The 26,998-nt window shown below is 37.4% G+C and overlaps 1 protein-coding gene across 2 annotated transcripts in view; it reads right to left on the bottom strand.

Moving 5' to 3' along the window:
* GMCL1 (germ cell-less 1, spermatogenesis associated) overlaps positions 1-26,998 on the bottom strand; it is a 53,594-nt gene that overhangs the window by 14,554 nt on the left and 12,042 nt on the right. For both annotated transcript variants that reach the window (XM_028832419.2, XM_002799303.4), the window contains exons 4-11: positions 26,727-26,824; positions 24,497-24,609; positions 23,550-23,615; positions 20,163-20,247; positions 18,042-18,132; positions 12,146-12,283; positions 6,301-6,370; positions 2,330-2,405 (exon numbers count right to left, since the gene is read on the bottom strand). In XM_028832419.2, the coding sequence (XP_028688252.1) occupies positions 2,330-2,405; positions 6,301-6,370; positions 12,146-12,283; positions 18,042-18,132; positions 20,163-20,247; positions 23,550-23,615; positions 24,497-24,609; positions 26,727-26,824 (737 nt within the window). The remainder of the gene's footprint in view (positions 1-2,329; positions 2,406-6,300; positions 6,371-12,145; positions 12,284-18,041; positions 18,133-20,162; positions 20,248-23,549; positions 23,616-24,496; positions 24,610-26,726; positions 26,825-26,998) is intronic.

The raw sequence follows: 26,998 nt of genomic DNA on the forward strand, positions 1-26,998 counted from the left end.
AATAAGAATAGTGATAAAGAAAGGTAATGAGGGCTGGACGTGGTGGCTCATGCCTGTAATCTCAACAATTTGGGAGGCCAAGGTAGGAGGACCACTTGAGCCCAGGAGTTTGAGACCAGCCCGGGCAACTAGTGAGACCTCGTCTTTACAAAAAATTTTAAAAAATTAGCCAGGCGTGGTGGTGCATGCTTGTAGTCCCAGCTGCTTGGGAGGCTCAGGTGGGAGGATCACTTGAGCCCAGGAAGTCAAGGCTTCAGTGAGTCATGATTGTGCCACTGCATTCCAGCCTGGGCAACACAGTGAGACTCTGTCTCAAAAAAAAAAAAAAAAAGAAAAAGAAAAGAAAAGAAAGGCAGTGAGCTCAGTGAATTATGGCCATAATAAGGGTAGTAGGTGGTATAGTAGAAGCATTTGCTTCAAAGTAACAACAAGATCTGGAAGCAGCAACAAGGAAAAATGTGAACTAAAGAAAACTATTCTTTTATACTCTGAACATCTATCATAATATAAAGGCAAACATAAGCTGGGTATGGTGGCTCACGCCTGTAATCCCGGCACTTTGGGAGGCTAAGGCAGGAGAATCTCTTGAGCCCAGGAATTTGAGACCAGCCTGGGTAGCATAGGGAGACCCCCATCTCTACAAATAGTAAAAAATAAAATTAGCTGGGTGTGGTGGCATGTGTCTGCAGTCTCAGCTACTCCATAGACTGAGGTAGGAGGATTGCTTTCAGTTCAGAGCACTGAGGCTGCAGTGAGCAATGATTGTGCCACTGCACTCCAGCCTGGGCGACACACTGAGACATTGCCAATCAGTAAACCAATGCAAACATAAAACAATCAACTTTTAAAAATTAAAAATAAATAAAGTAAAAATGAGGAAAAGTTTGGGATAGAAATAACCAAATGGGTATCTATATAAGGCTGATTTTTTTGAAAAATAAAAATTATAATTAGTTGGGGGGAAATATTTAAAAATGTAGTTCATGTCCCATTAGTAGATTGTAAAATCAATTGAATAGGATACAATCAGCTGTTTTTCTTTGTTTTGTTTTGTTTTTGAGATGGAGTCTCGCTCTGTCACCAGCCTGGAGCACAGTGGTGTGATCTCAACTCACTGCAACCTCTGCCTTCCGGGTTCAGGCAATTCTCCTGCCTCAGCCTCCCGAGTAGCTGGGACTACAGGTGTGCACCACCACGCCCAGCTAATTTTTGTGTTTTTAGTAGAGATGGGGTTTCACCATGTTGGCCAGGATGGTCTCGATCTCTTGACGGTGTGATCTGCCTGCCTTGGCCTCCCAAAGTGCTGGGATTATAGGCTTGAGCCACCACGCCCAGCCACAGTCAGTTTAAAAAAAAAAAAAAAAAAATTAAATAGATAGCTGGGCATGGTGGTTCATGCTTGTAATTCCAGCTATTTGGGATGCCGGGATGGGAGGAGTGCTTGAGCCTGGGAGGTAAAGGCTGCAGTGAGCTGTGGTCACACCACTGCACTCCCGATTGGGTGACAGAGGGACAGCCTGTCTCTAAATAAAAAATAACAATAAAAGTATTAAATAGAAAAAATAATCTCTGGATGCACAGGGGTAAGTATTGTTTTTAAATACTGTTCTTTCACTTATATACATTTATATTGGGTGATAATGAAAAAATATCTTTTTTTTTTTTTTTGAGATGGGGTTTCTCCAGCCAGGCTGGAGTGCAGTGGCATGATCTTGGCTCACTGTAACCTCCGCCTCCCAAGTTCAGGTGATTCTTGTGCCTCACCCTCCCTGGTAGCTGGGTTTACAGGCACGCACCACCATGCCTGGCTAACTTTTGTATTTTCAGTAGAGACAGGGTTTCACCATGTTGGCGAGGCTGGTCTTGAACTCTTGGCCTCAAGCGATCTGCCCACCTCAGCCTTCCAAAGTGCTGGGATTACAGGTGTGAGCCACCGTGCCTGGCTGAGAAAAGGTAATTCCTAATGTGGGTAACAATCAATGGATCTGAATGTCCTTGATTTAGGATAACTGTAACACAGAATCACTTTTAAGACTATGTAACAGATCCCTCACAATTTCTTCTTTATCTTAATTTCGGATTGCTAAGGGACCCTCTTCTTGTATCTCTTATCTGAACTCAAAATTTAAGTTCGGCATTCTCATACAAAGCCAAGTAATCAATCACTACTGAGTGTGGTGGCTGTAACACCTTTCCCAGAAGATCATGCTACAGAAAGTATACAAGCTCTTCTGAGGTATGACAGGTGTCATGATTATTACTTACAGGTGCAGGATGTGCTGATAATACAATTTGTATGAGAATATTAACAGTCACAACCCATACTTACTTCACCATCTTTGGCAAGCTTTCTACCACACCTCATGCTATTTCCCTCTAGTTCTTCTTTATTGATTTCTTGAGGCCTAAAAATATACATAAAACATGAACTCTCATAGAAAATATGCAACTAATAATTTAAAAAGAACTATGAGTTAAGGACAGAAAATCTTGCTACCAGATTTAAAAATAAATTTTTGTGGTACAGATAAAAATAACAATGTGTTGATTAAATTTAGTCCATTACCTTTGCTAGATAAAAAAGATTTAATATCTTCTATGTTTCACTTATTGCCCTGACTTCTGGACTACTTTTATTAGGGCTCAGTCAAACCAGAGAAGAGGAAAAGAAAAACTGAAAAATTCTATTTGCCAAAAAAAAAAAAAACAAAAGTCTACTAAGTAAAACAAGTTAAAATCTATTATTTCTGTAAATAAGATGTGACTTGATATCACCTACCACTTAACATTACTTGTTTCACATGCAAACCATTTTTCATGTAGTGTAAGTATGCAAAATCAATATTTAATAGAAAATGTAGAATTTTATCAGTTAAGTCTTTACTTGGTTCCCTAGTTTAAAAACCTTAATAAATTAAGAGAAACACTGTTATCTCAAGTTGTAATAAATATAGTATTATATTAGCTTCGTAATTCCAAATGATAATAGCAATACAATACATTCATTCATATACTCATTCACAACATGAAGTGCCTAGAAATTGGGTGCAATAAGAGCATATATAATAGATAATAAAATAATGAAACAAATACAATAAATAAAGAAGTGTAAATAAGACTAATAAAACATGTCCTTGATATCCAAGAGCTCAGTTTAGTAGGGAATTAGACATAAGTAATAATTATAATACAGTTAATTATAATAACATTAATAGTTTGTGGTTTGTGATGTTAAGAGCATGAAGAAGGTACAGATTTATTGCCCATGGTTAGAGGGGGATCATTAGAGAGTAAATATTATTTGTGCCTGAGTGGAAGCTTGTTGGGTGAGGTGGAGGTGAGGGGTGAATTCTAAGGAGGGCTAAGAGTATTCCAGGCAGAAGAAATAGTGGATAAAAAGGAACTGGAGCATAACAGAAAACCAAATGTAAAGGAATTTAATACAGCTGCAGCATACGAACATAAGAATTTAGTGCACATTTAGTGCAGATGAACATGAAAGGAGATGAAGCTAAACGCATCTGGGATAGAATGCTGACAGTTCCCACAGGTCATGCTAATAAGTTTCAACTGCTCTTGTAGGTAACTAGTTCCCAAGCATTTATTCTGTAACTTTAAAATTTTTTATTATGAAAAACTGCAAACATATGAAAGCAGAGAAAACAGTGTAATGAGCCAAATTTTCTTACCATCCAGCTTCAATAATTTTGAATACCAATACTATAATCCCTTAACTATCATCAAATATCCCTGGACATATTTAAGTAGAGGAGTGACACAGTTTTATTTCCGTTTTAGAAAGATAACCTTCTTGGCAATGTAAACGAGAGTTTTATGAGGAGAACCCCAGAGGGAGACTTGACATCAGATTATAACCTAGCATCCAGGGAATACAGTGTCTTCCTCACTTTAGCAGTCCTGCAGCAGTGAGCAAATGCTTGGTTTATCTGTTGAACAGAACATTTCCTAAGCGGGAATATAATCATACACAGTTGACCCTTGAACAACAGGTTTGAACTGCTTGGGTCCATTTATACACAGATTTTTCTTAACCAAAATCAGATAAAAAATGCACTATTTGGCCAGGCGCGGTGGCTCATGCCTGTAATTCCAGCACTTTGGGAAGCCGAGGAGGGCGGATCACGAGGTCAGGAGATTGAGACCATCCAGTCTAACATGGTGAAATCCCGTCTCTACTAAAAATACAAAAAAATTAGCTGGGCATGGTGGTGGGCGCTTGTAGTCCCAGTGGCTGGAGAGGCTGAGGCAGGAGAATGGTGTGAACCTGGGAGGCGGAGCTTGCAGTGAGCTGTGACTGCGCCACTGTACTCCAGCCTGGGCGACAGAGACTCCGTCTCAGAAAAAAAAAGAAAAAAAAAAAAGCAGTATTTGTGGGATGTGAAATCCCACTTGTATATGGAGAGCCAACTTTTTGTATATGTGGGTTTTGCAGGACTAAACAACTGTGGGACTAGAGTATGTGTGGATTTTGGTATACGCAGGGGTCCTGAAACCAATCCCCCCAGAATGACTGTACCTCTTAGGCAAAAAACTAAACACTTATTCTAGTGCAGTATCTTAGATGAGACTCTACATTACCCTCAATAAGGATATGGGTGAGGAAAATCTTGAAAAGTAAAGAACATCCAAAATCTAAAAATTGAATATACAGAAGATATAGGATGATTTATAAGCTACTTCATACACTACAAAAATGCTTTAGTTCTCAATTCCATTAAACAGTTCATTGTTACTTCATATACTACATAATGCTTCAGTTCTCAATTTCATTAAATGGCTCATTTTTTGGTTTCAATTTATTATTTGTATTTCAACAATCTTTTTTTCTTATTTATTTTTGGGGCGGAGTTTCGCTTTTGTTGCCCAGGCTGGAGTGCAATGGCGCAACCTTGGCTCACCGCAACCTCTACCTCCCAGGTTCAAGCAATTCTCCTGCCTCAGCCTCTTGAGTAGCTGGGATTACAGGCATGTGCCACCACACCCGGTTAATTTTGTATTTTTAGTAGAGACGGGGTTTCTCCATGTTTGTCAGGCTGGTCTCGAACTCCCGACCTCAGGTGATCTGCCCACCTTGGCCCCTCAAAGTGCTGGGATTACAGGTGTGAGCCACTGCGCCCAGCCTCAACAATCTTACTATTATTTATGCTGGATAAATATACCGGAAATATATTTGAAAAAATATATAATTATAATCAAAGCAGAAACTAGGATCCTGGATAATAAAAATCTCATAATCATCATGAATTTATGTAATACTTTCATACACTTACTGTTTGGATGAAAACTTATAATTAGGTCATTACTTAAAAAAATTCTTTGGTATATAAAAATGAGTTCAAAGAGATCAGGGGCAAAAAATTAACTTCAAAGGTCTTTCTGTATACTCAGTCTCTTCATAATACCTATATATTAAGAAGCTAGCAGAAGGATCAAATCACAAATATAAAAGTTCTGTGAATTACAAAACACTATACCTCTTTCCTTTAAGATGAAGAAAGAGCATTAATGTTTTGTGGGGGGAGTCATATGTTTTTGGGGAAAGTATCCATAACCAGATGGTGTTTTTTTGTTTGTTTTTTATTTTATTTTATTTTATTTTATTTTATTTTATTTTATTTTATTTTTGAGACAGAGTCTCACTCTATCCCACAGGCTTGGAAGTGCAGTGGAGCAATCTCGGCTCACCGCAAACTCCACTTCCAGGGTTTAGTAGAGACAGGGTTTCATTATGTTGGCCAGGCTGGTCTCAAACTCTTGACCCCAAGTGATCCTCCCACCTCAGCCTCCCAAAGTATTGGGATTACAGGTGTGAGCCACTGTGCCTGGCCTGCATGGTTTTTAAATTAATTTTAGACTTAAAGATCATCAAAACCTATTTATTACATTAATTAGAATTTGACAATACTACCATAAATAAGAAAAAACAGATTTACCTAGACACAAATATAAAAATTGTGTTTTATGAAAGCATTACCTCAAATAATAGTTCAGTATGTCGAAAGAAAATCATATGATACTAAGTGAAACAAGGTATACATGGATTACGTGTTTGATTTTACTAACAAAGCAAATGATATTTCAATAATTGCATTATACTAATTGACCAGAAAGACATTTATAAGACTGATAATGTTGCAAATATATAATAAAAAGTGATAATATGATCTTTACTTCAACAGCTTGAGTTTTCAATACTGTTAATGATTTTTCAACATAACGCATTAAAAAATCCATAGCAAAGATTTTTTAACGAAAAATGATACGTTATAATATACTTACCCCACCTCACTGTCTTGTTCTGCCCGCAGCATAGCAAACCACTGCTGTTTATACACAGAAGAGAGCCATTCTGAAATGTAAGAATAAATTAATAATAAATAACGACTGAAGAACATAAAGGATTTAAACATTCATAGTTGATAAAATTGTTACCATTTCTAAATACAAGTTTAAAATAGCAATTTAAAAATTAGGTAGCTTAGGCCAGGCATGGTGGCTCATGCCTGTAATCCCAGCACTTTGGGAGGCCAAGACAGGTGGATGACCTGAGGTCAGGAGTTCGAGACCAGCCTGACTAACATGGCAAAACCCCATCTCTACTAAAAATACAAAAATTAGCTGGGTGTGGTGGTGGGCGCCTGTAATCCCAACTACTTGGGCGGCAGAGGCAGGAGAATCACTTGAACCCAGAAGGTGGAGGTTGCAGGGAGCCAAAATCATGCCACTGCACTCCAGCCTGGGTGACAGAGTGAGACTCCATCTCAAACAATCAAACAGACAGAAAACAAACAAACAAACAAACGAAACTGGTAGGTAGCTTATATTTTACAAACATACTATAATGGCTTAATGATCTTTAAAGTGGTAAAGGTTATATAGCTTTGTCTCAGGATAGACTGCACTTATATTGCATACATTTAAATTGGGATGTAAATCGTTAGTTAAAAGCATATTCTTGCATTTAATGTTTTCCTTTTCATAGTTCATATTAATTTTTCAATTGTAAAAATCATACCTGAAACTATATTTTTAGTTTTTATAGAAGTACTGACAGAAAATTGAATAATAAACTCTTCAGTTATTAACATCTAAAAAATAACAATTAATTTGTTTTTTGGGAAATCCCTAAATTAGTAGATGAAACATGCACACTCAATAAATAAATAATTCTAGAATATTAGATTTAGATAATATAAAATTAAAATATTTTAAATTATTCTAAATAGAATAAAAATTACAATTATAGACATTCCTATAATAAAACACTTTTTTCCCACAAAATAAGCCTGTGTAAGTGGAAATGTTAGTTATTTTAGATAAAAACAGATTAAAAACAAGAGTAGGCCAGGTGAGATGGCTCATGCCTGTAATCCCAAGCACTTTGGGAGGCTGAGGTAGGAGGATCACTTGAGCCCAGGAGTTCCAGACCAGCCTGGGCAACATAGTGAGACCTGATCTCTCCAAAATCACGAAAATTAGGTGGACATAGTGGCGTGTGCCTTTCGTCCCAGCTACTCAGGAGGCTGAAGCAGGAAGATTTCTTGAGCCTGGGAGGTCAAGGCTGCAGCGAGCCCTGGACATGCCAATGCACTCAAAACCTGGGCAACAGAGCAAGACCCTGCCATAAATAAATAAATAAATAAATAAAGAGAAAGAATTGGCTTAGCACTATTTATCTCTCTGCTCTTGTTTATTCCCAACTAGGGTAGTTTTCCTATTTTTTTTAAGTTCTTAAATTATTTTTCAATCTCTGTCTAAAAGAGGGGTAGAAATTAAAGTGCAATTAAAATCTGGATTGTCACTTCCTAGGTCTCTACTTAATAAAAGTAATCAGGTGACTTCCAATGATTTACTGGTGTCTTTCCTTAAAACATCCTATAAATACAAATACTTTTTTTTTTTTTTTTTAGATAGAGAGACACGGTCTCGCTCTGTGGCCCAGGCTGGAGTCCAGTGGCCCTATCTTGGTAAACTGCAGTCTTGAACTCCTGGGCTCAAGCGATTCTCCTCTCAGCCTCCAGAGGAGCTGGGACTACAGGCGTCTGCCACCATGCCTAGCTAATTTTTCCATTTCTTATGGAGAAGTGGTCTCCTGCTTCAGCCACCTACTGCTGGGATTACAGGAGTGAGCCACCATGTCTGGCCTAAATACACTTTTGAATGTTTCTTTCAGGGTCCTCCAAAATTATATTCTTGATATTATAAGGAATTTAAGTGTCTAGCACAGATAATTTGTCTTCATAGGTAAATACTAGTAGCAACTATTGCATGACTCAGCACACATATACTCGTTTATTTTTTTAAATTCTTTTTTTTTTTTTTGAGACGGAGTCTCACTCTGTTGCCCAGGCTGGAGTACAGTGGTGCGATCTTGGCTCACTGCAAGCTCCGCCTCCAGGGTTCACACCATTCTCCTGCCTCAGCCTCCTGAGTAGCTGGGACTACAGGCACCCGCCACCACACCTGGCTAATTTTTTGTATTTTTAGTAGAGATGGGGTTTCACCAGGTTAGCCAGGATGGTCTCGATCTCCTGACCTCATGATCCACTGGCCTCAGCCTCCCAAAGTGCTGGGATTACAGGTGTGAGCCACCGCACCTGGCCAAAAATTCTTACATATGTGTATTTAAAGCTGATCACTACCTATTAAAATGCCTGGAGTTTGAAACTCATTGATCTAGAGATGGCATATGGCATTTCATGATTCGTTTGTAAAACTGGAATGAGTTACACATACGTGCATATTCTCAAATATCATGTTAGACGTATCCCACAAATTTTTTGTTTTTTTTGAGACAGAGTCTTGCTCTGTCACCAGGCTGGAGTGCGGTGGCATGATCTAGGTTCACTGCAACTTCTGCCTCCCGGGTTTGAGCGATTCCCCTACCTCAGCCTCCCCAGTTGCTGGGATTATAGGCATGTGCTACCACACCTGATTATTTTTTGTATTTTAGTAGAGACGGAGTTTCACCATGTTGTCCAGGATGGTCTCGATCTCCTTATCTTGTGATCCACCCACCTCCGCCTCCCAAAGTGCTGGGATTACAGGTGTGAGCCACCGCGCCCGGCCAAAAATGTTTTAGAATTTAAATTGCAACAATTTTTGTATAACCTCCTTTAAAACCAAAAGCATTTTAACAAGTTAAAAACATGAGTACATATTTTTGTTTCTCTTGTCATGGCTTAATCCAAAAGAGTAAAAAGTCAAACTTCAAATCTTTCTGGTCATTGGTAGCTCAAGGATTCTAGGTCCCATGTCTTAAAAGCAGCATTCCAAAAGTAAGTCAATGTAACACAAGTTCAAATGCAATGTTAATAGCATTGCAAAAGGAAAAAAAAAAAAGAATCCCTGGTAAAATATGGGATGAAAAGAAGTGAAGCAGGTTCCTTTACACAGAGTTTTCAATATGTTTGTATGCAATCATTTCCAAAAAGGAAGAAACACTAGGCAGAGTTTGCCAGAATCCTTTTTGGCAGAGAGCTACTGTTGGCTGGAAAGATTCTGAAAAAGTGCCTTCAAGAAACTTTGACTAAGTAGACTAAACTTTGACTAAATAGTAATATGTTTCAGCACTTATTTTAAACTTTATCAGACCAAGGTCCAAAACAAAAACTCAAAATAGGGGCTAGGTGCAGTGACTCATGCCTGTAATTCCAGTATTTTGGGAGACTGAGGCGGCAGGATTGCTTAAGACTAGAAGTTTGAGAAGAGCCTGGGTAACATAGCAAGTCTCTGCCTCTACCCGCCTGCCCCTCTCCAGGCCACAGGGCGAAAAAAAAATGGGCATGTCAAGGTGGTATTTGACAGTGTCATGGATCCGATCTGCAGTTGAGATCTAGTCTACAGCAGTTTTGAATATAAACACAGTATTTTCCCAATGGAATAAGTGAGATACATGAGACTGAATTTATTTAGATTATTTCCCTAGTTTTACACAAAGAATATGGAAAGGGGACCTCTAAAACAATATTATTTGAAAATGTCATGTCTTACATTTACGAACTTTAAAAAGCAAAAAAAGATACTTCCTAATTTGCCCAGCATTTTTTGTTTAAGTGAAGGGAAAAGTGTATCTTCAGGTATACATACAGTCACACGAATCCACTTAAAACTAATATGGCTTATAGCAAAAAACTAAGCCTACAAGTTGAACTACTTTATGAAACACATAAATCAGATGTAGATAATGAAGATGAGTGACCAAACATTTACATAGTGAAAATTCCTACATAGACAAATAGGAGTACTCTGTATAGAGCATCTAGGTAGAAAATAGTAACACAAAATTACGGAGAAGCCTGGTTCAAAAACGCTTATGTATAATAACATAAAAATCTAGTTCTGAGGCTATTTTCTGAATTTATTACATGGATTTATATACTTTTTCATTTTCAGTAACTTATTTTCACAAAACTGACAATGAGGTAATTGGGTAGAAAGTTGGAACAGAGTGGCAGAAATTGATATAATTGCTGAAGGAAATGAAAAAGAGAAATAACGAACTAAAAGTAGTATAAGAAGTCCCAAGGTTCAAGCTTAGTGTTGAAATGTCAATTTGCAGTGACACCAATACGAGAGCTGTAGAATGCTCTGCAGCAGTACTCAGCACAAAGTAGAGTGCTTGACACAGTTGAATCCTAAAATAAAGTGCTTCTATACAAAGTCCCAATTCAACTTTTAATTAAACATGTTTCTAAATTTTTTACCTAAAGATGGCAAACAGATATACACAAACTCTCCATATTGCCAAATGCCTAACTTTGATTAATGTTAACACGTTTGGCACTATTTCTGAAAAATGATCAAGTTTTAGGTTGATTAATCAAAATAATTTCAACTCATTTCAAATCTAAGATACCTTCCTACTGACAGCATATACCAATCTATCTCAATAATGTGAATTAGGTGGCTTCCTTCTGTCCCTTCACAATGTGATAAATATGTGGTAAATAATAATCTGTAAGATATGGTAACAACGACTGACATCTGCCAGAAAATACAGGATCTAAACTCTTTCTGATTCTATATTGAATAGACTATTTTAGACTAGAAATACTTGTACCCATCTTGCAATCCAAAAATATAAAGCTTATCCACTTGCATCACAGGCACACTTAAATTAAACCACTTTAGAACAAACTTTTCCCCAATCTCTTTCAAAACTCATTTGCAAAAAGCCTTAAAAGGAAGTACAGTTAAAGTGGCATATGTAATTGGCTTTGGCATCTAATATTACATAATTGCTAGGGCCTGGTATTTAACAGATACTAAAACTATTATAGAACTGCTATACTATAAGGAATGTAAAATTCAGAGAATTTGTGATTTAAACAGCATCTATAAACTTGCTGAAGTGATTTTATAAAAATGCACCACTTCCAAATATACCAGAAGAGTTAACTCTAAGTTTTCTTTCCCTTCAATTCCTTTCCAAATAAGTATACAGATTTCAGGAACAATTTAAATCTATAAACATACAGCTACGTCACAATTAAGGTGTCAAAAAAATCACAACTTTTTACACAAATCTATAACTCTAATTATTAGTGCAAACATGACATATAAATCTTCAAACAGAAATTCTATTTTCCATTTCTTATATGTATATATAGTACTAAATGGAATTATTCACAAGCACTAGAGATTTAACTTAGAAAGGTAAATCAGTAGTTATTTCAAAAATTTTAAATTATAATTAGCAAAGACACATTTGCTTCAACATGAAGTTTAAGACTTTAGAATAAGGAAAAACCAGAATAAACAAATTTAAGGAGCACTAATAGAAAAATCAGTTATGATCTTTAAATACTTCAAAAGTCATTTTTAAAAGTCTGATCCAAAATCGTGTACTGGTTTACTAAATTAAAGAACATCCATATTACAGAATACTAGATAATCATTTAAATATTCTAGAAAGTATTTAATGAAATATGATATGGGAAAATACTCATGATATGTAAGCATGGAAAATTACCTCTATAGTATGATTCCACTTTGGAATAAACATGTATACCTTTTTGGGATTAATAATAATTTCTACTTCCTTGTTCTATTCTATGATCTATATTACTGTTATAATCAGAAATATATTACTTAAAATTACAAATTCATTATGTTCTCTTACCTGAAGGTACTATAGCATCTTGTTCAATAATTCTTGCAGAGGCCAGATCACTGATAATATATTGTAACCTTAAATGTCTGAATACCGACACAAATGGTTTTCCTTGTTCAGTTTCAAGAAAGGCCATACCTTCAAAATCTATAAAAAACCGTGTAAGTTAAACAGTCATTCTTTTCAAACCTATTATTCTTAAATGTTTTGATGGACAGGAGATACACACATACACTCACGTCTATTAGAATACAAAATAAGGTAGTTTTAAAGTTCTCAAGAATTTTATAAACCTTAGGTTTACAGATAAAAACATAAGGAGATTTATTTTAAAATCCCAGGAAATTAACTTTGGTCCTAATGAAACCCCTGGGCTGGGAATTCAGCTGTTTCTGGGCATTTGGCATTTATAGCGCAGCAAGCTGGGAAAGGAAGGCTTGAGAAAGGTACTTAGGGTTACACACTCTCACCAAAATCCCCCTCCCAGGAACCGAACAGGCCAGTGAAACTCTGGAGCCCAAAAGCCTCACTCAAGGGTAAGGTACACAGGACAAAGACTATCTCTTAATTTCTTTTAACTTTCATTTCAGCTACATGTAATGAACACTAGTTAATATATTAATTCTCTATTGAAATACAAAATAAGAAAGATTACGTATGGCTAGGCGTGGTGGCTCACGCCTGTGATCCCAGCACTCTGGGAGGCTGAGGCTGGCAGACTGTTTATGCCCAGGAGTTGAGAGACCAGCCTGGGCAACATAGTGAGATGCTATCTCTATTAAAATAAAATAAAATAAAACAAAACAAAATAAAATACAGACATTGTAGCCATAGTTTTGCAACAGTTGGGTAGTATTCAGTTATTATTAAGATAATTCAAGGCTGGGCACGGTGGCTCACACCTGTAATCCTGGCACTTTGAGAGTCTAAGGTGGAAGGATCACTTGAGTCCAGGATGTCTAAGACCAGCCTGGCCAACACTGTGAGACTCCCATCTCTACAAAAAATAAAAATAAAAAAATTAGCGAGGTGTGGTGGCATGTGTCTGCAGACCAGACCCAGCTCCTCAGGAGGCTGAGGTGGAAAGATTGCTTGAGCCCAGGAGTTAGAGCTTGCAGTGAGCTATGATTGTGCCACTGCACTCCAGCCTGTGTGACAGAGCAAGACCCTGTCTCTAAAATAAATAATAATAATAATAATAATAATAATAATAATGATAATACTGAAAACAGAATAATTCGGCCGGGCGTGGTGGCTCATGCCTGTAATCCCAGCACTTTGGGAGGCCGAGGCGGGTGGATCATGAGGTCAGGAGTTCAAGATCAGCCTGGCCAAGATGGTGAAACCCCATCTCTACTAAAAATACAAAAAGGATTAGCCAGGTGTGGTAGTGGGTGCCTGTAATCCCAGCTACTTGGGAGGCTGAGGCAGAGAACTGCTTAAACCTGGGAGGCAGAGGATGCAGTGAGCCGAGATCATGCCACTGCACTCCAGCCTGGGTGACAGAGTGAAACTTTGTCTCAAAAAAAGAAAAGAAAATAGAATAATTCAAGTTTATGAAGTATATAATTTTTTTTCTTTTAGGGAGAATTTAAGGTTATTCCTAAAAATTACCCTCAGTTACATTCCAGTGTGCTTTCATGAGTCAGAAGGAAAGGTTTAGGGTTACTGCTATCAAACAGGTATTTGTGCATGAGCCCTAGTCTATGTTTTCTGTTAAACGACATACACCCAGGAGAGTATGTACACCCAGTCCTGTTGCTATTAAGGATAAGGAGAAAAACAAGACAGTTGCCATTATAGACTATTATGTCTCAAACCATGCTTCACATAGAATACAGGTTTTCTGTAGACCAAAAGGTGTTCACTAAAATATTTTTTTCCTGAAAATTGTAAAAAGACAGCCAAGTTAATGAAAAGAATTTCCACATTATCTCATATATTTTTTGTATTCCCTTGGCACCTGCTTAGAGTCAGCAAAGCAAACAAGAAAGCAGTAAATTCATTAAAAAAATTTATAGTTAACTTTGCTTATTTATACAACAGGTGTGTGATGGTGGATTTATATCTCTTGCTTTTAAAAATAACAACATTGGTTCTAGTTCATATGTTGAATTAAATGTGCCAATTTCATGGGGTGTGCTGAGAATACCATTTTGTTTTTACAGGTGTTCTGTCACATGAACAAGACATAAAAATCTAATTCTGGATTGTCTCATAGAAATCTGGTGATTATATCTCATGAAGCCTTTTCGTCAAGGCTGTAGAAGAGACTGGCTCATTTACTTCTGTAAGAATTTATAGAACCAAAAAAAATGTTTTAAAGTTGCTTGCTGGACAACATGTGGCCATACTTATTCCATCAGCCAAATTCAATAGCAATCCTTAAGTATAATTGTGTAGAAAACTTTCTAAATTTCTATTGTTTCTTGTAGTCCTGATCCATATAGATCTGAAAAGTCAAAGAATTAAGATAACTTAAAAGAAATATACAAAAATATATGCCGGGTGTGGTGGCTCACGCCTGTAGTCCTAGCACATTGGGAGGCCGAGGCAGGCAGATCATTCGAGGCCAGAAGTTCAAGACCAGCCTGGCCAACATGGCAAAAACCCATCTCTACTAAAAATACAAAATATTAGCTGGGTGTGGTGGCATGCACCTGTAGTCCCAGCTACTTGAGAGGCTGAGGCAGGAGAATTGCTTGAATCTGGGAGGCCGAGGCTGCAGTGAGCCAAGATCACACCACTGCACTTCCAGCCTGGGTGACAGAGCAAGACTCCGTCTCAAAAAAAAAAAAAAAAAAAGAAAGACATACACCAAAATATAATGAGTGAGGGATCACAAGTGATTTTTTCTATCCTATTTCCTAAGTATGCATCTTATTTACAATTTAAAAACTATTGAAAATGACTCTATAAAATCTTCACAGAAAAACAAGAGCATTAGACATACATTTTGGTTTGTGCAATCAATGTCTCCCTGAAAAGTTATGTTGAACTGTAAACTTTCACACCTCAGGGGCTGGGAGGGAGAGCCTCAAGTGGGAAACCAGAAGTGGACCACAACCACAGCTTGCTTCTCTAGTTTCTGCCACTTAGGCTACAGGGCAATTTCTCTTTTGATTGATCGCTGTGGTGGATCTATCTGAAGCACAAATGATCATAAGGTTCTATCAACATTTGCCTAACATCTGCTGTTTCTACTGAGTCCCTCTGTCTTTTTAACTTCTTCTCCATCCTTGTCTCTTTCCGGTTTTCTTTTGTCTTTTTTTTTTTTTTGAGATGGAGTCTGGCTCTGTCACCCAGGCTGGAGTGCAGTGGCTGGATCTCAGCTCACTGCAAGCTCCGCCTCCGGGGTTTATGCCATTCTCCTGCCTCAGCCTCCCGAGTAGCTGGGACTATAGGTGCCTGCCACCTCGCCCGGCTAGTTTTTTGTGTTTTTTAGTAGAGACGGGGTTTCACCGTGTTAGCCAGAATGGTCTCGATCTCCTGACCTTGTGATCCACCCGTCTCGGCCTCCCAAAGTGCTGGGATTACAGGCTTGAGCCCCCGCGCCCGGCCCTCTTTCAGTTTTTCTCTCTTTCGTTTATTTAAATGCTTTCCCCTACTATTCTCCTCTATAATTTCCCTAGTCCCTCTTTAATTGCCATAATGTAACATGAAAGTATAATTTAAGATACAAGTTTAGTATTTTTGTTCTTCAAGGAAATCAAGTTATATTTCACTGATATGGTTCTTTACATATTTTTATTTCAAGAGTTTTATAGAAAAATAATTTATCTGGCTCTGAGGTAGGAAATCTAACTACATAAAATAATTCTATAAAATGAATTTAACTAAGCTATAAAGAGCATGAAATTTTAAAATTAAGAACATCTATTCATCAAAAAACATTTTTTTTTTCCTTTTTTTTTTTTGAGACAGGGTCTCATACTCTGCTGTCCAGGCTGCAGTGCAGTGGTGTGTGGCCATGGCTCACTGCAGCCCCGACCCCCACAGGCTCAGGTGATCCTCCCCCCATGTCAGCCTCCCCAGTAGCTGGGAATATAGACAAGTGCACACCACCATGCCCTGCTAATTCTTTTTTTTTTGAGACAGAGTTTTGCTCGTTGCCCAGGCTGGAGTGCAGTGGCGCAATCTTGGCTCACTGCAACCTCTGCCTTCTGGTTTCAAGCGATTCTCCTCCCTCAGGCTCCCTAGCAGCTGGGATTACAGGCGCCTGCCACCAAGCCCAGCTAATTTTTGTATCTTTAGTAGAGATGGGGTTTCACCATGTTGGCCAGGCTGGTCTCCAACTCCTGACCTTGTGATCTGCCCACCTCAGCCTCCCAAAGTGCTGGAAGTACAAGCATGAGCCTCCGTGCCTGGCTGCCCTGCAAATTCTTTATGTTGCTCAGGCTGTCCTTGAACTCCTGGGCTCAAGTGAGCCTCCTGCCTTGACCTCCCAAAGTGCTGGGATTACAGGCGTGAGCCACGGCACCAACCAAAAAGACATCTTTAATCAATTAAAAAGATAACCTACAAACTGGAAGTGCAGAACATATTTACGACAAAGTATTAGTTATCAGGAATACATAAAGAAAGCCTACAAATCAATAAGAAAAGACAAATGTGACATTACAATAGGGAACATACCTAAACAGATATCTCACAGAAGATGAAACATGTGGCTAATAACCATATTAAGGGTCGTTCAATCTCTTTAGTTATAAAGGAAATTAAAATGAAGGCCACAATGTGACATAGTTCCATAACAACTAAAACAAAATGATACATTATCCAGTGGCGTGTTGTCGCTGGCTTATAGGAGCTGACTGTGTACATCTCCTTTTTCACAAAGTGATGTCATGTTGGTAGTTTGCAATCAATCAGCCACGATGGGAAAATTTGTACCATGGGAATTAAAAAATGGTACTAATCAGGGATTGTTTTTTTCAGAGTCAGCTTATTAGCACACCACTATGTAATATATGTTAAGATATATATACTTGGTGCAATAATATATATTTTTAAAGCAAAAGAATAAACACGAAGTTCAAGATAGTGGTTAGGAAAAGTCAGACGGACTCAACAGAAAAGAAGCACATGAGTTAGACTGAAGTTACTGATATTCTAATTCTCCAAGATTAGGTCATAAAGGCTCAACGTATTAAAAATAAACCAAAAAGGTGGCTATAAGCTAAGAAAATCATGAACTAAGGATTATGATTTATCCAGTTCTTTGCACCTGACAGCCATAAAAAATACTTTTTCTAGATATGTTTTAGCAAAGTAAAAAATAACATACATACATTTTAATATACACACACATGTATTTTTTACATTGCATGCCCTTCTTTGTACAGATAAGACCTTATAGCAGTTGATCTTAACCAATTTTAGATCAGTCTCTACTGAGAATCTGATGGAAGGCATGGAAGCTCTCCTCCCACAAATGTATGCAGCAGCACACACACATATCAAATTCTGTAACCACTTTTGGGGGTCAGTGACACATGAAAGCCTATCTATGGCCCCCATGTTAAGAATGGCTGCCTGACAGGGTATAGTTTGTTAGAGAAAACTCAGTGTGGTCAAGACAAATGCAGTCAACAAGATCTGTTGGTGATATAATGGGAAAAACAATCGTTTTGGGGGATCAAGAGTATGGTGACAGTTCAAGGAGTAACAATTCAGATAATAATAGGTAAGGCATTTTTCTTATCTAGCCTTGATTTTCTCACTGTAAATGAGAGGCTGAAGTAGATAACTGCTAAGGTTTTCTCTAAGCTCTAAAATTAAGTCTATAAACAAGTCAGGGCCTGATTTCATTTGATTAATTAATTAATTTATTTTCTGTTCTCACGGGGCCTGATTTTAATAAATTTCCTTTTAAAAGACAAGTTCTCAAAAACTTCAGGCCTACCTTTCCTCTGTTTAGAAAACCAGACATCTGTCTCTGTCAAAAGCTGTTTTAAAGATCCATTCCAAGAAGGCACAAGTTGAAGGAACATCCACTGGGTTAAAAAAATTAAATAAGAAAACAATTATGAAATTTCATCATTTTATGATTTTACATTTTCAGATTGCTTTCACCTTAAAATATAATAGCTAAAAAATTTAACTTCTACTTTACCAGCAATTGCAAAAAAGAAAGTACAACTATTAGATGACATGCTTATAAACACTCAATTTATCACGGCATTATCATAGTCCAATGGCTGGGTGCTGTGGCTCACACCTATAATCCCAGCACTTGGGAGGCTAAGGCGGGCAGATCACTTGAGAGAGGTTTAGACCAGCCTGGGAAACATGGTGAAACCCCACCTCTATGGAAAAAAAAAAAAAAGGGTATGGTGGCATGCATCTGGAGTCCCAGCTACTCAAGAGGCTGAGGTGGGAGGACCTTTTGAGCCCTGGAGGTCAAGGTTGCAGTGAGTCATGATTGCACCACTGTGTTCTAGTCTAAGTGACAGAGCGAGACCTTGTCTCGAGGAAAAAAGAAAAAAAAATCACAGTCCAGTGATAAAAATTGGATGTGGGTGCTAAGGAGTAAGCCAATCCTTGAGAAGTCTTTATGGTAACTCACTGGAGATTACTGTATTAAAAAGGTAAAGGTCTAATATGTATATTACATTAGTAATTTTATACTAACTTATTCTACTGACTAACAACTCAATTTCACTAAATACTATATGAGATTATAAAAGCAAGAAATTAACACGGGAAAAAGGAGCTTCTTTGTCTTATTGTTGCTAAGATAATATGCACAGCAGGTAAGAGCAAAAACTTTTAAATCCTGGACCTGGCACTTAAGAGCTGGGCACATTACCTAATATCTCTGGGCCTTAATTTCTTCATTTGTAAAATGAGCATGATAATATGTTTATCTCATAGGACACTAAAATATTTAATATATATAAATACTTAGAATGGTGCATGGCATGTAAACACCCTGTAAGTATTAGCACTTATCATTACTGGCAAAAAGCAGTTATAACAACAGAAATGAATGCCACTGTGACAACTCACTGCGGGCTGCACCTCCTAGGTTCAGGTGATCCTCCCACCTCAGCCTCCTGAGTAGCTGGGACTACAGGCACAAACACCACACCCAGCTAAGCTTTCGGATTTTTTGTAGACAGGGGTTTTTGCCATGTTACCCAAGCTGATCTTGAACTCTGCGCCGTAAGCAATCTGCCAGCCTGGGCCTCCCAAATTGCTGGGATTACAGGCGTGAGTCACTGTGCCTGACCTCTGCACCAATTTTTTAAAAGACTGGATAGCCCAGATAGTAAAGTTCCTTGAAGAAAAATAGTAACAAAATTTCATCTCTACCATATAAACAAACAAACAAAGAGTCCCTATGAGATAAGCTAGAAAGTGTCTCAGTCTGAAGTTTCACAACCGTGTGAAATACTCACAACAGTTTTGGGGACAAAAGGGTAAAGGCGGGATTATGCAGTACGAAGAGGGCAATGGACTGGGACTCCCAAGATCCAGTCTCTGCCTCAAGCCTGCTCTGAGTCTCACTATCTACATGAAAGAATAGTGGCTGATCTGTGTCTTCAAAGAGTTGTGAAAATAAAATTAGGTTTTTAAAATGTTGAAACTTTTCAAAAGGATGAAGTAAAACATATGCCAGACATGCAAACAAGCCTTTGAAAGAAAAATTTCAACATTGCTTAGAAAAAGTGTGTCTAAAAATACCATCATTAACTGAAGCTCAACTTTGAAAACGTTCCTAAAAATGATATAAAACATTTCTGATTACGTAAATAAATAACAACAACATATTTTTTGTTAAAGAGAAGTCTGGGAAAAAACAGAAAAGTATTCCTAAAATAGAAAAGTACAAAAAATAAAGTTAAAATCACTAATGATACCAAATCCCTAAATATAAAGACTTTTTAATGTTTTGGCCTATTTCCTTTTCCTACATTTATAACCATCCCTGTATTGCTGAACACTGTTTCCAGTTTTTCACCATTATACACAGTGCTGAGGTGACATCCTTGCATAATATGACATCATATTATGTCAGTACCTTTTTTAGAGCGGTGTATATATCCATCTCCACTTGCATCACAAATAAGTTAGATGAACCAATAAGCTGTTTCATGACATTTATACTGAAAAGGATAAATAGAGGGAGTGAGCTTATCTTTAGGCACGGGCTAAAGGATCCTGGTGGAACTAAAAGCTTTGTCTTTCTTTTAAAAAATACGTGGAATTAAAAATGACAGCAGTCCTTCTGCCCAAGACAAAGAATCTTAGAAAACAATCTATCTGGATACAAGGATACTTTTAATTCAGATAGTGTGCTGTGAAAGGTCCTTTTCACACTGATAGGGAAACAAAGAGCTCTGATCTGCTGATTAATCAAGTTAAAGCAAGGTTCCAATAAGAGAATTTTCAGTATGCGCTGATAAAATGACAGCCATCCTCTTTTGCCCTCCACCACCCCACTTCTATGTTTTGTTTTGTTCTTTAAAAAAATGCCAGGCATAGTGGCTCACATCTGTAATCCCAGCACTTTGGGAGGCAGGAGAATCATTTGAAGCCAGACGTTTGAGACCAGCCTGGACAACATGGTGAGACCTTGTGTACCAAAAAAAAAAAAAAAATTAGCCAATCATGGTGGTGTGCACCTGTAGTCCCAGCTACTTGTAAGGCTGAAGGGGTAGAAGGATCACTTGAGCCCAAGAGGTGGAGGTTGCAGTGAGCCGAGACTGTACCACTGCACTCCAGCCTGGGCAACAGAGCAAGATACTGTCTCCAAAAAAAAAAAAAAGACACTAGAACAGCTATATCGTCAAAGTAATCTTTAACCTCTAGGCTTAAGAGAATTGCTTAGTCATAAACTATGGTTTTAGTACTATTCAAGAGCATAAGATCAAGAAACACGTGCTATTTAGAGTGAAAATGACATCATCAGTTATTTTGTTTTGTTTTGCTTTTCCTTTGTTCTTTCTTTCTTTGAGCCACAAAAAGCCAAGAGAACATGTGGGTTTTTAAGAGGATCCTGCTCCTTTTTCAAAAAGCTCAATGAGAAATTAGAGTTGTCCCCTTGTATCTGTGGGGGGTTGGTTTCAGAACCCCCTACAAATACCAAAATCCTCTATGCTCAAGGCCCTTATATAAAATAGCACAGTATTTGCATGTAACCTATGCACATCCTCTCATATACTTTAAATCATTTCTAGGTGTTCTTATAGCACTTACTACAATGTAAATGTTATACAATAGTTGTCATACAATATTGGGTTTTTTGTTATCATTTTTTAAAGTTTTTCCCCCAAATCTTTTCAATCAGCAGTTGGTTGAATCCACAAATGGAGAACCCATGGATATGGAGGGTTGACTGTATTAAAGTGTTTCTAATGATTTTCAAATCAAACATTCTACAGTGATTTATTTATGCCTCGATATCACCAGGTGATGAATGTCTCTCACACTTCTCTACCAAATTACCTCGTAAAGGCAAAAGAAAGGAAAAAACCCAGTGATCTAAGTGGTGGTCTAACCATAAAAATAACATTTCTATAAATGGTATCTTGAGAGTTCAAGGAAATTTGAATTCCCTCTATTCTATAATGTATTTAAACACAAAAATGTTTACCTCTCCCCCACCTCAACAACAACAACAACAACAACAACAAATCAGTACAATCAGTAAAATTCACATCCCGGGAAGCTATGCAATGTTTGACTTTAGTTTTGTACAGTTCCATCAGAAAGTCACTTACTCCTGGGCACATTTGTATCCCTGTCTCCAAAGCACCGCTGTCAAGTAAATGCAAGCCAGAAAATGACTGTAATGCCAACCAGCCTTCAAAACTTCACTGCTAGCCAGATTTTCTCAGACCCATCACAAATACCTTAGTCCCATTACTATAAATAAGTTCCCTGACAGCAAGAGACCATGACAAAATCATCTCTGCATCCTTCACAGCCACAAACAGAGTATCTTTACATAATGAACAGTTAGGAAGTACTTGCTGCAGGAATAAATGGATAATATGCGTACTTAATCCAAAAAGCCAAACTAAGCTGGGTGCAGTGGTATGTGCCTATAATCCCTGCTACTTGGAGGCTGAGGTGGGAGGACTGCTTGAGCCCAGGAGTTTGAGTCTAGCCTGGGCAACATAGCAAGGCCCCCATCTCTTTAATAAAGAAAGACTGCTATATAGCTTGGGTGGTGGGCAGTCCTCATTGTCACCGCCATATATCTTGTAGGTTTTTAGAACCCTGGAATCCATTTCTCATGGGTGACTGCGGTCCTATTATTCCAGCTTGGACTACATGGTCCACAGGTGACAGAGAAATCTTGGCCCTCTGGCTCCATCTCCAGGACCTCTGGCTCTGCGCTGTGCTGTGTGCGACCGGGTCCCGCTTGAAGATGAAGGCAGTGCATTTGACTGTGGGAGCCTCTGCAGCCCCAGCCTGAAGCCTGCATGGGACCCTGTGTGGTGCTAACAGTTTTTTTTAAAGGAAGACTGCTATTTTCTCAAAGAGAGGGGACGTCACTATCTTGCCCAGGATGATCTCGAACTCCTAGATTCAAGCAATCCTCCCAACTTGGCCTCCCAAAGTGCTGGGATTACAGGTCTAGGTTTTCCTAAATCTGCTTTTCTGGTAGAGAAACCCTGAGGACTGATTGGCTTTTGATTGTCTAAAACCATGGCCTGCGAATTCGTAACATTCAGGGACATGGCCATAGACTTCTCTCATCAGGAGTGGGAATACCTTGACCTGGTTCAGAAGACCTTGTACCAGGAGGTGACAGTGAAGAACTATGGTAACTTGGTCTCAATGGGGTCTCACTCACACTGAGGCTGGAGTGCAGTGTCGCAATCACAGCTCACTGCAACCTTGACCTCCATGGCTCAAGCAATCCTCCTGCCTCAGCCTCCAGAGTAGCTGGGATTACAGATTTGAATTCAAGGAGTGAAATAATCAGAGACGGAAAAATGTACATTTATAGGAGCCACACATTTGTTACGCCACATCAGAGAATTCATTCTAGTGAGAAAACCGATCAACATGAAAAGTTTTTGAAGGTTAAAAAAAAAAAAAAAGGCCAAAACAGTTTCTTCAAACTTATTTCTCAATAATAAAGATGATTTTTAAAATATACCTTTTAAATTCTCTAAAAGTCTGGCAAAACCTGAAACTTTTCTATAGTCTTATAACAGTAATGCATTTTTCTATTAAAATTGGTTAAAACGGTAGACATAATATCCATTATATTATTCACAACAAAGAAATAAGTTTGTGTAGCATTTCTTCAGCTTATGGATGTAGTCAAGCCCTTTCATTAAATTGTTTGCTTTTTCATATTTTTGTGTTCTACAAAAATGTTACGTACTTTAACAAATGATAAACAATATTTTAGGATGACTAATTATAAAGTTACTTGAAATTCAAATACCTGAGTTCTTTAAAAAGTTCAACATTCTGGTGAGTCATCAAATTGTTTAGAAGCCATTCAAGGCACCTGAAATTAAAACATATAATTATTACATTATATACCATGTATTTACAATTTATTAAGTAGGACTTATAGTTAAAATCAGAATATTAATCTTGCCAGAACATGCTCAAAACTTTTAACTTAACAATAGGAAATTTAGTATTATTTTTGTCAGTGGATATTATTAAGAGAATATTTCCTTTATATTAATGAGAGCATTTCTAGTTTTAAAACTTCATTTTGAGTTTGTGTTAAATAGTTTATCAAGGGGTCTGCATAGTACTATAACCTTTAAAATCTCAAAACAGGTACTGCAACTTTCAAGAGTTAGAAGGACTGTCAGTCATTGCAATGATATAATGTCTATCAGGCCTACTTCTTAAACAATTTTAATAGAAAATATACTATAAAGTGCAGTGGCATGATCACAGCTCACTGCAGTCTTGAACCTCCTGGGCTCAAAGAATCCTCTGACCTCAGCCTCCAGAATGGCTGGGACCACAGGTGCATGCCACCATGCCTGGCTAATTTTTTAAATTTTTTGTAGAGATGGGGTCTCCCTATGTTGCTCAGGCTGGTCATGATCTCCTGGGCTTAAGTGATCCTTCTGCCTTGGCCTCCCAAATCACTGGGATTACAGGTGTTAGCTACTACACCTGACCAAGAGTGACCAAGATTTTTATAAGCATATATATAACCCATATGGTCACTGACAAAGACAATACTTTTGAGGAATTTACTAATTAGTCCAAAAGTTAAAATGGGCTTTTTATTTAACAAAATTCCATTCCCCTATCCTAATTTTCCTTAATTCTTTCCTTCTTATAGCTATACATTCTCTTAAGAAACTAAAGCAACCAAATTCCTAAAGTGGGATAGGAAGAAAAATGAGAAAGGTAACTCACTTTTTCTTTACAGAATCTAATCCATAGGTCCCTGCTGATGTGTAATAGCCACATACAGTTTTCACATTAATTGTTTCCTTCATTGTCTCACCACACTGCTGTATTAAACCGTCCTGTAAATATAAATAAGCACTGGAAAGGCCCATTTCACGTGGGAAAAATTAGCTCTGATATGTGCTTTTACATATTAAAAAGGAAAAAAAAAAAGAAGAAAGAAAAGAAAGAAAACTCATTAAGTGCAGCAAACCTAAGTTTTGTGTTTTTTTTTAAACAAGTCCAATAAAAATACTGAAAAAAAATTCAGCAAGTATTCAACTAAATACTTGGAATTTGAAAATGGAAGGTGGGGGGAGCAGTCAGGTAGAGATGAATACTGCTATTCTTTTTCTTTTCTATTCTTCCCTCTCTGAGACCTTTGCAAATTTCTTTAGCAGCATTTTGTCTGTTTTGCCATTTCTTTTTAAATTAAGAAGTCTACATAGTCAGTTAACCATGTCATGGGCCTAAACAAATAGTATGCATTAGCAGAAAGTAATTATTAAGTTTAAAATAACTACAATATCTAAGAGACACACCTAAAACAAGTATATTGTTATTTTAAATTATGAACATTAAAGTTTTAACCTAAAATGTTTATATAGGTTTTAAGCGAACTAACTTTAATATATGGAAAGAATACTATTTTTCGTTCAAATTTCTGAAATATATTCATCATGCAGGTATATTAAGTTAAAGAGTTAGTAAATCATAAAAGTAACGCAGAAAGTGAATTTAGAACAAAATCAAAAGGACCAGAGTTAGAAAATAAAGTATACTTATTGGAAATAAGTATTGAAAGGATCAAAACATTTTGAAAATCAAATGATCTCAACCAAGGATATTTAGCAAGCTATTAACTAATATTTCAAATGAATCAGTACAAAAATACCACACAAAAGTTAAACAATTTTTTAAGATTAAAATAAAACATTGACTCCATTAGGATTTTCAACTTACCTGGAAATCATTCTAGACTCCTCCCCTTTCCTCTTAACACTTAGTCTGTCACCAAGTCCAGTGGATTATCCCTGAATCTCTCTGCTATCTACTTTTTCCTCTCCAAGCTTATTGCTACTACCCTACTTTCCTCCCTTGCACGACTGCAATAGGTTTTGTCTCTAATGCTGTATTCATCATTCCTTCAATTCATCTTTCACATTGTTACGGAAGTATTCTTTCTAAAACATAACTTCGTCTTTCCCCTGATTAAAATATTCCAAAGGTGCTGTGTACGCTAAACTCAGCAATGTGTAACGGTATTTTCATGATCTGGCTTCTGCCCCTCTCTTCTCCAATCCTTCTTATGTTTATGCAGGAGCCATGTTTCTGTTAGAGTCTTGAATCCTCCACGATTTCACATCGCTAGGTCTTAGTTTATTCTGTTCTGTCTGAAATGCTCTTCCTTCCTCTCTTCCTACTTTGCAATACAAACACACTTTCAACTTTCAAGACTCAATGTGGAAACGTTACTTTCCTCTGTGATACCACCAGGGTGAACTGACCACTTCCTTCTTTATGCATTCACTAAATGCTACAGGATGTTTATTATCATATCTATAATATTGAACAGCTCTTACTTTACCTCTGGGTTTGTATATCAACCCTCCCACCGCTCTCCACACATACATACTATATTGTGAACTTTTTGAAAGTAAGGATTACATCTTAAGTTACCTTTGGATTTCTGTGTCTAGTTTGACACAGTGCTCAATACACTTCGGTTAAATAAACAAATCTGTCATTCTGCCGGTAGATTAAAATACATATATGTGATTTATACACAATTCTTTCAAAACTAAGAGAAATTTAAATAGTAGGAATGCATGTTTATTTGAACCCATGAATGATATTGATTAGTAATCATAAGCCATCTGCTTAAGAGTCAAGTCATTAATGAATAGAAATCTGTAAATGACCTTAGACAAGTAAGTTTTTTCCACATTATAGTCATACTAAGATATCTACACAGAAATGGCCTGCATTCATTTTATGCAGACATCAAGACTCCCTCAGTTATAATAAATTGCTTTTGGTTAGGCATTTTAAATGATTTCTAACAAATGGCATATTTATACGTTTCATTTTTATTTAAAAACTCTAAAAAGCTAAGCTTTATTTTTGTTTTTGGAGTACACACTTTGCGACAAAGATTATTATTCTGAACCTTTCTTTGAATCATGTGCATACTTACCAACTGCAGCAAACAAGCTGCTGCCAAAATGGCAACAACTCGACTGGGCTTTATCAAGACATCATCTCGATACAGTGAACCAAATGCAACCTGCAGTGCTGAAAGCAAGGTACACATGTAGGATGAAATAATATTTATATCTATTACAAGTATTATACAAATAACAATGACGACTGTCTTCACACACAAAGACATTTGTCTAAATGTGGCATGTACACAAAAGGATAACAGAAGTATCTCTTTAATTAAAAACGCTAGTAATCGTTACTGGT

Source organism: Macaca mulatta, chromosome 13, assembly GCF_049350105.2.
Source record: "Macaca mulatta isolate MMU2019108-1 chromosome 13, T2T-MMU8v2.0, whole genome shotgun sequence".
Classification (NCBI taxonomy): domain Eukaryota; kingdom Metazoa; phylum Chordata; class Mammalia; order Primates; family Cercopithecidae; genus Macaca; species Macaca mulatta.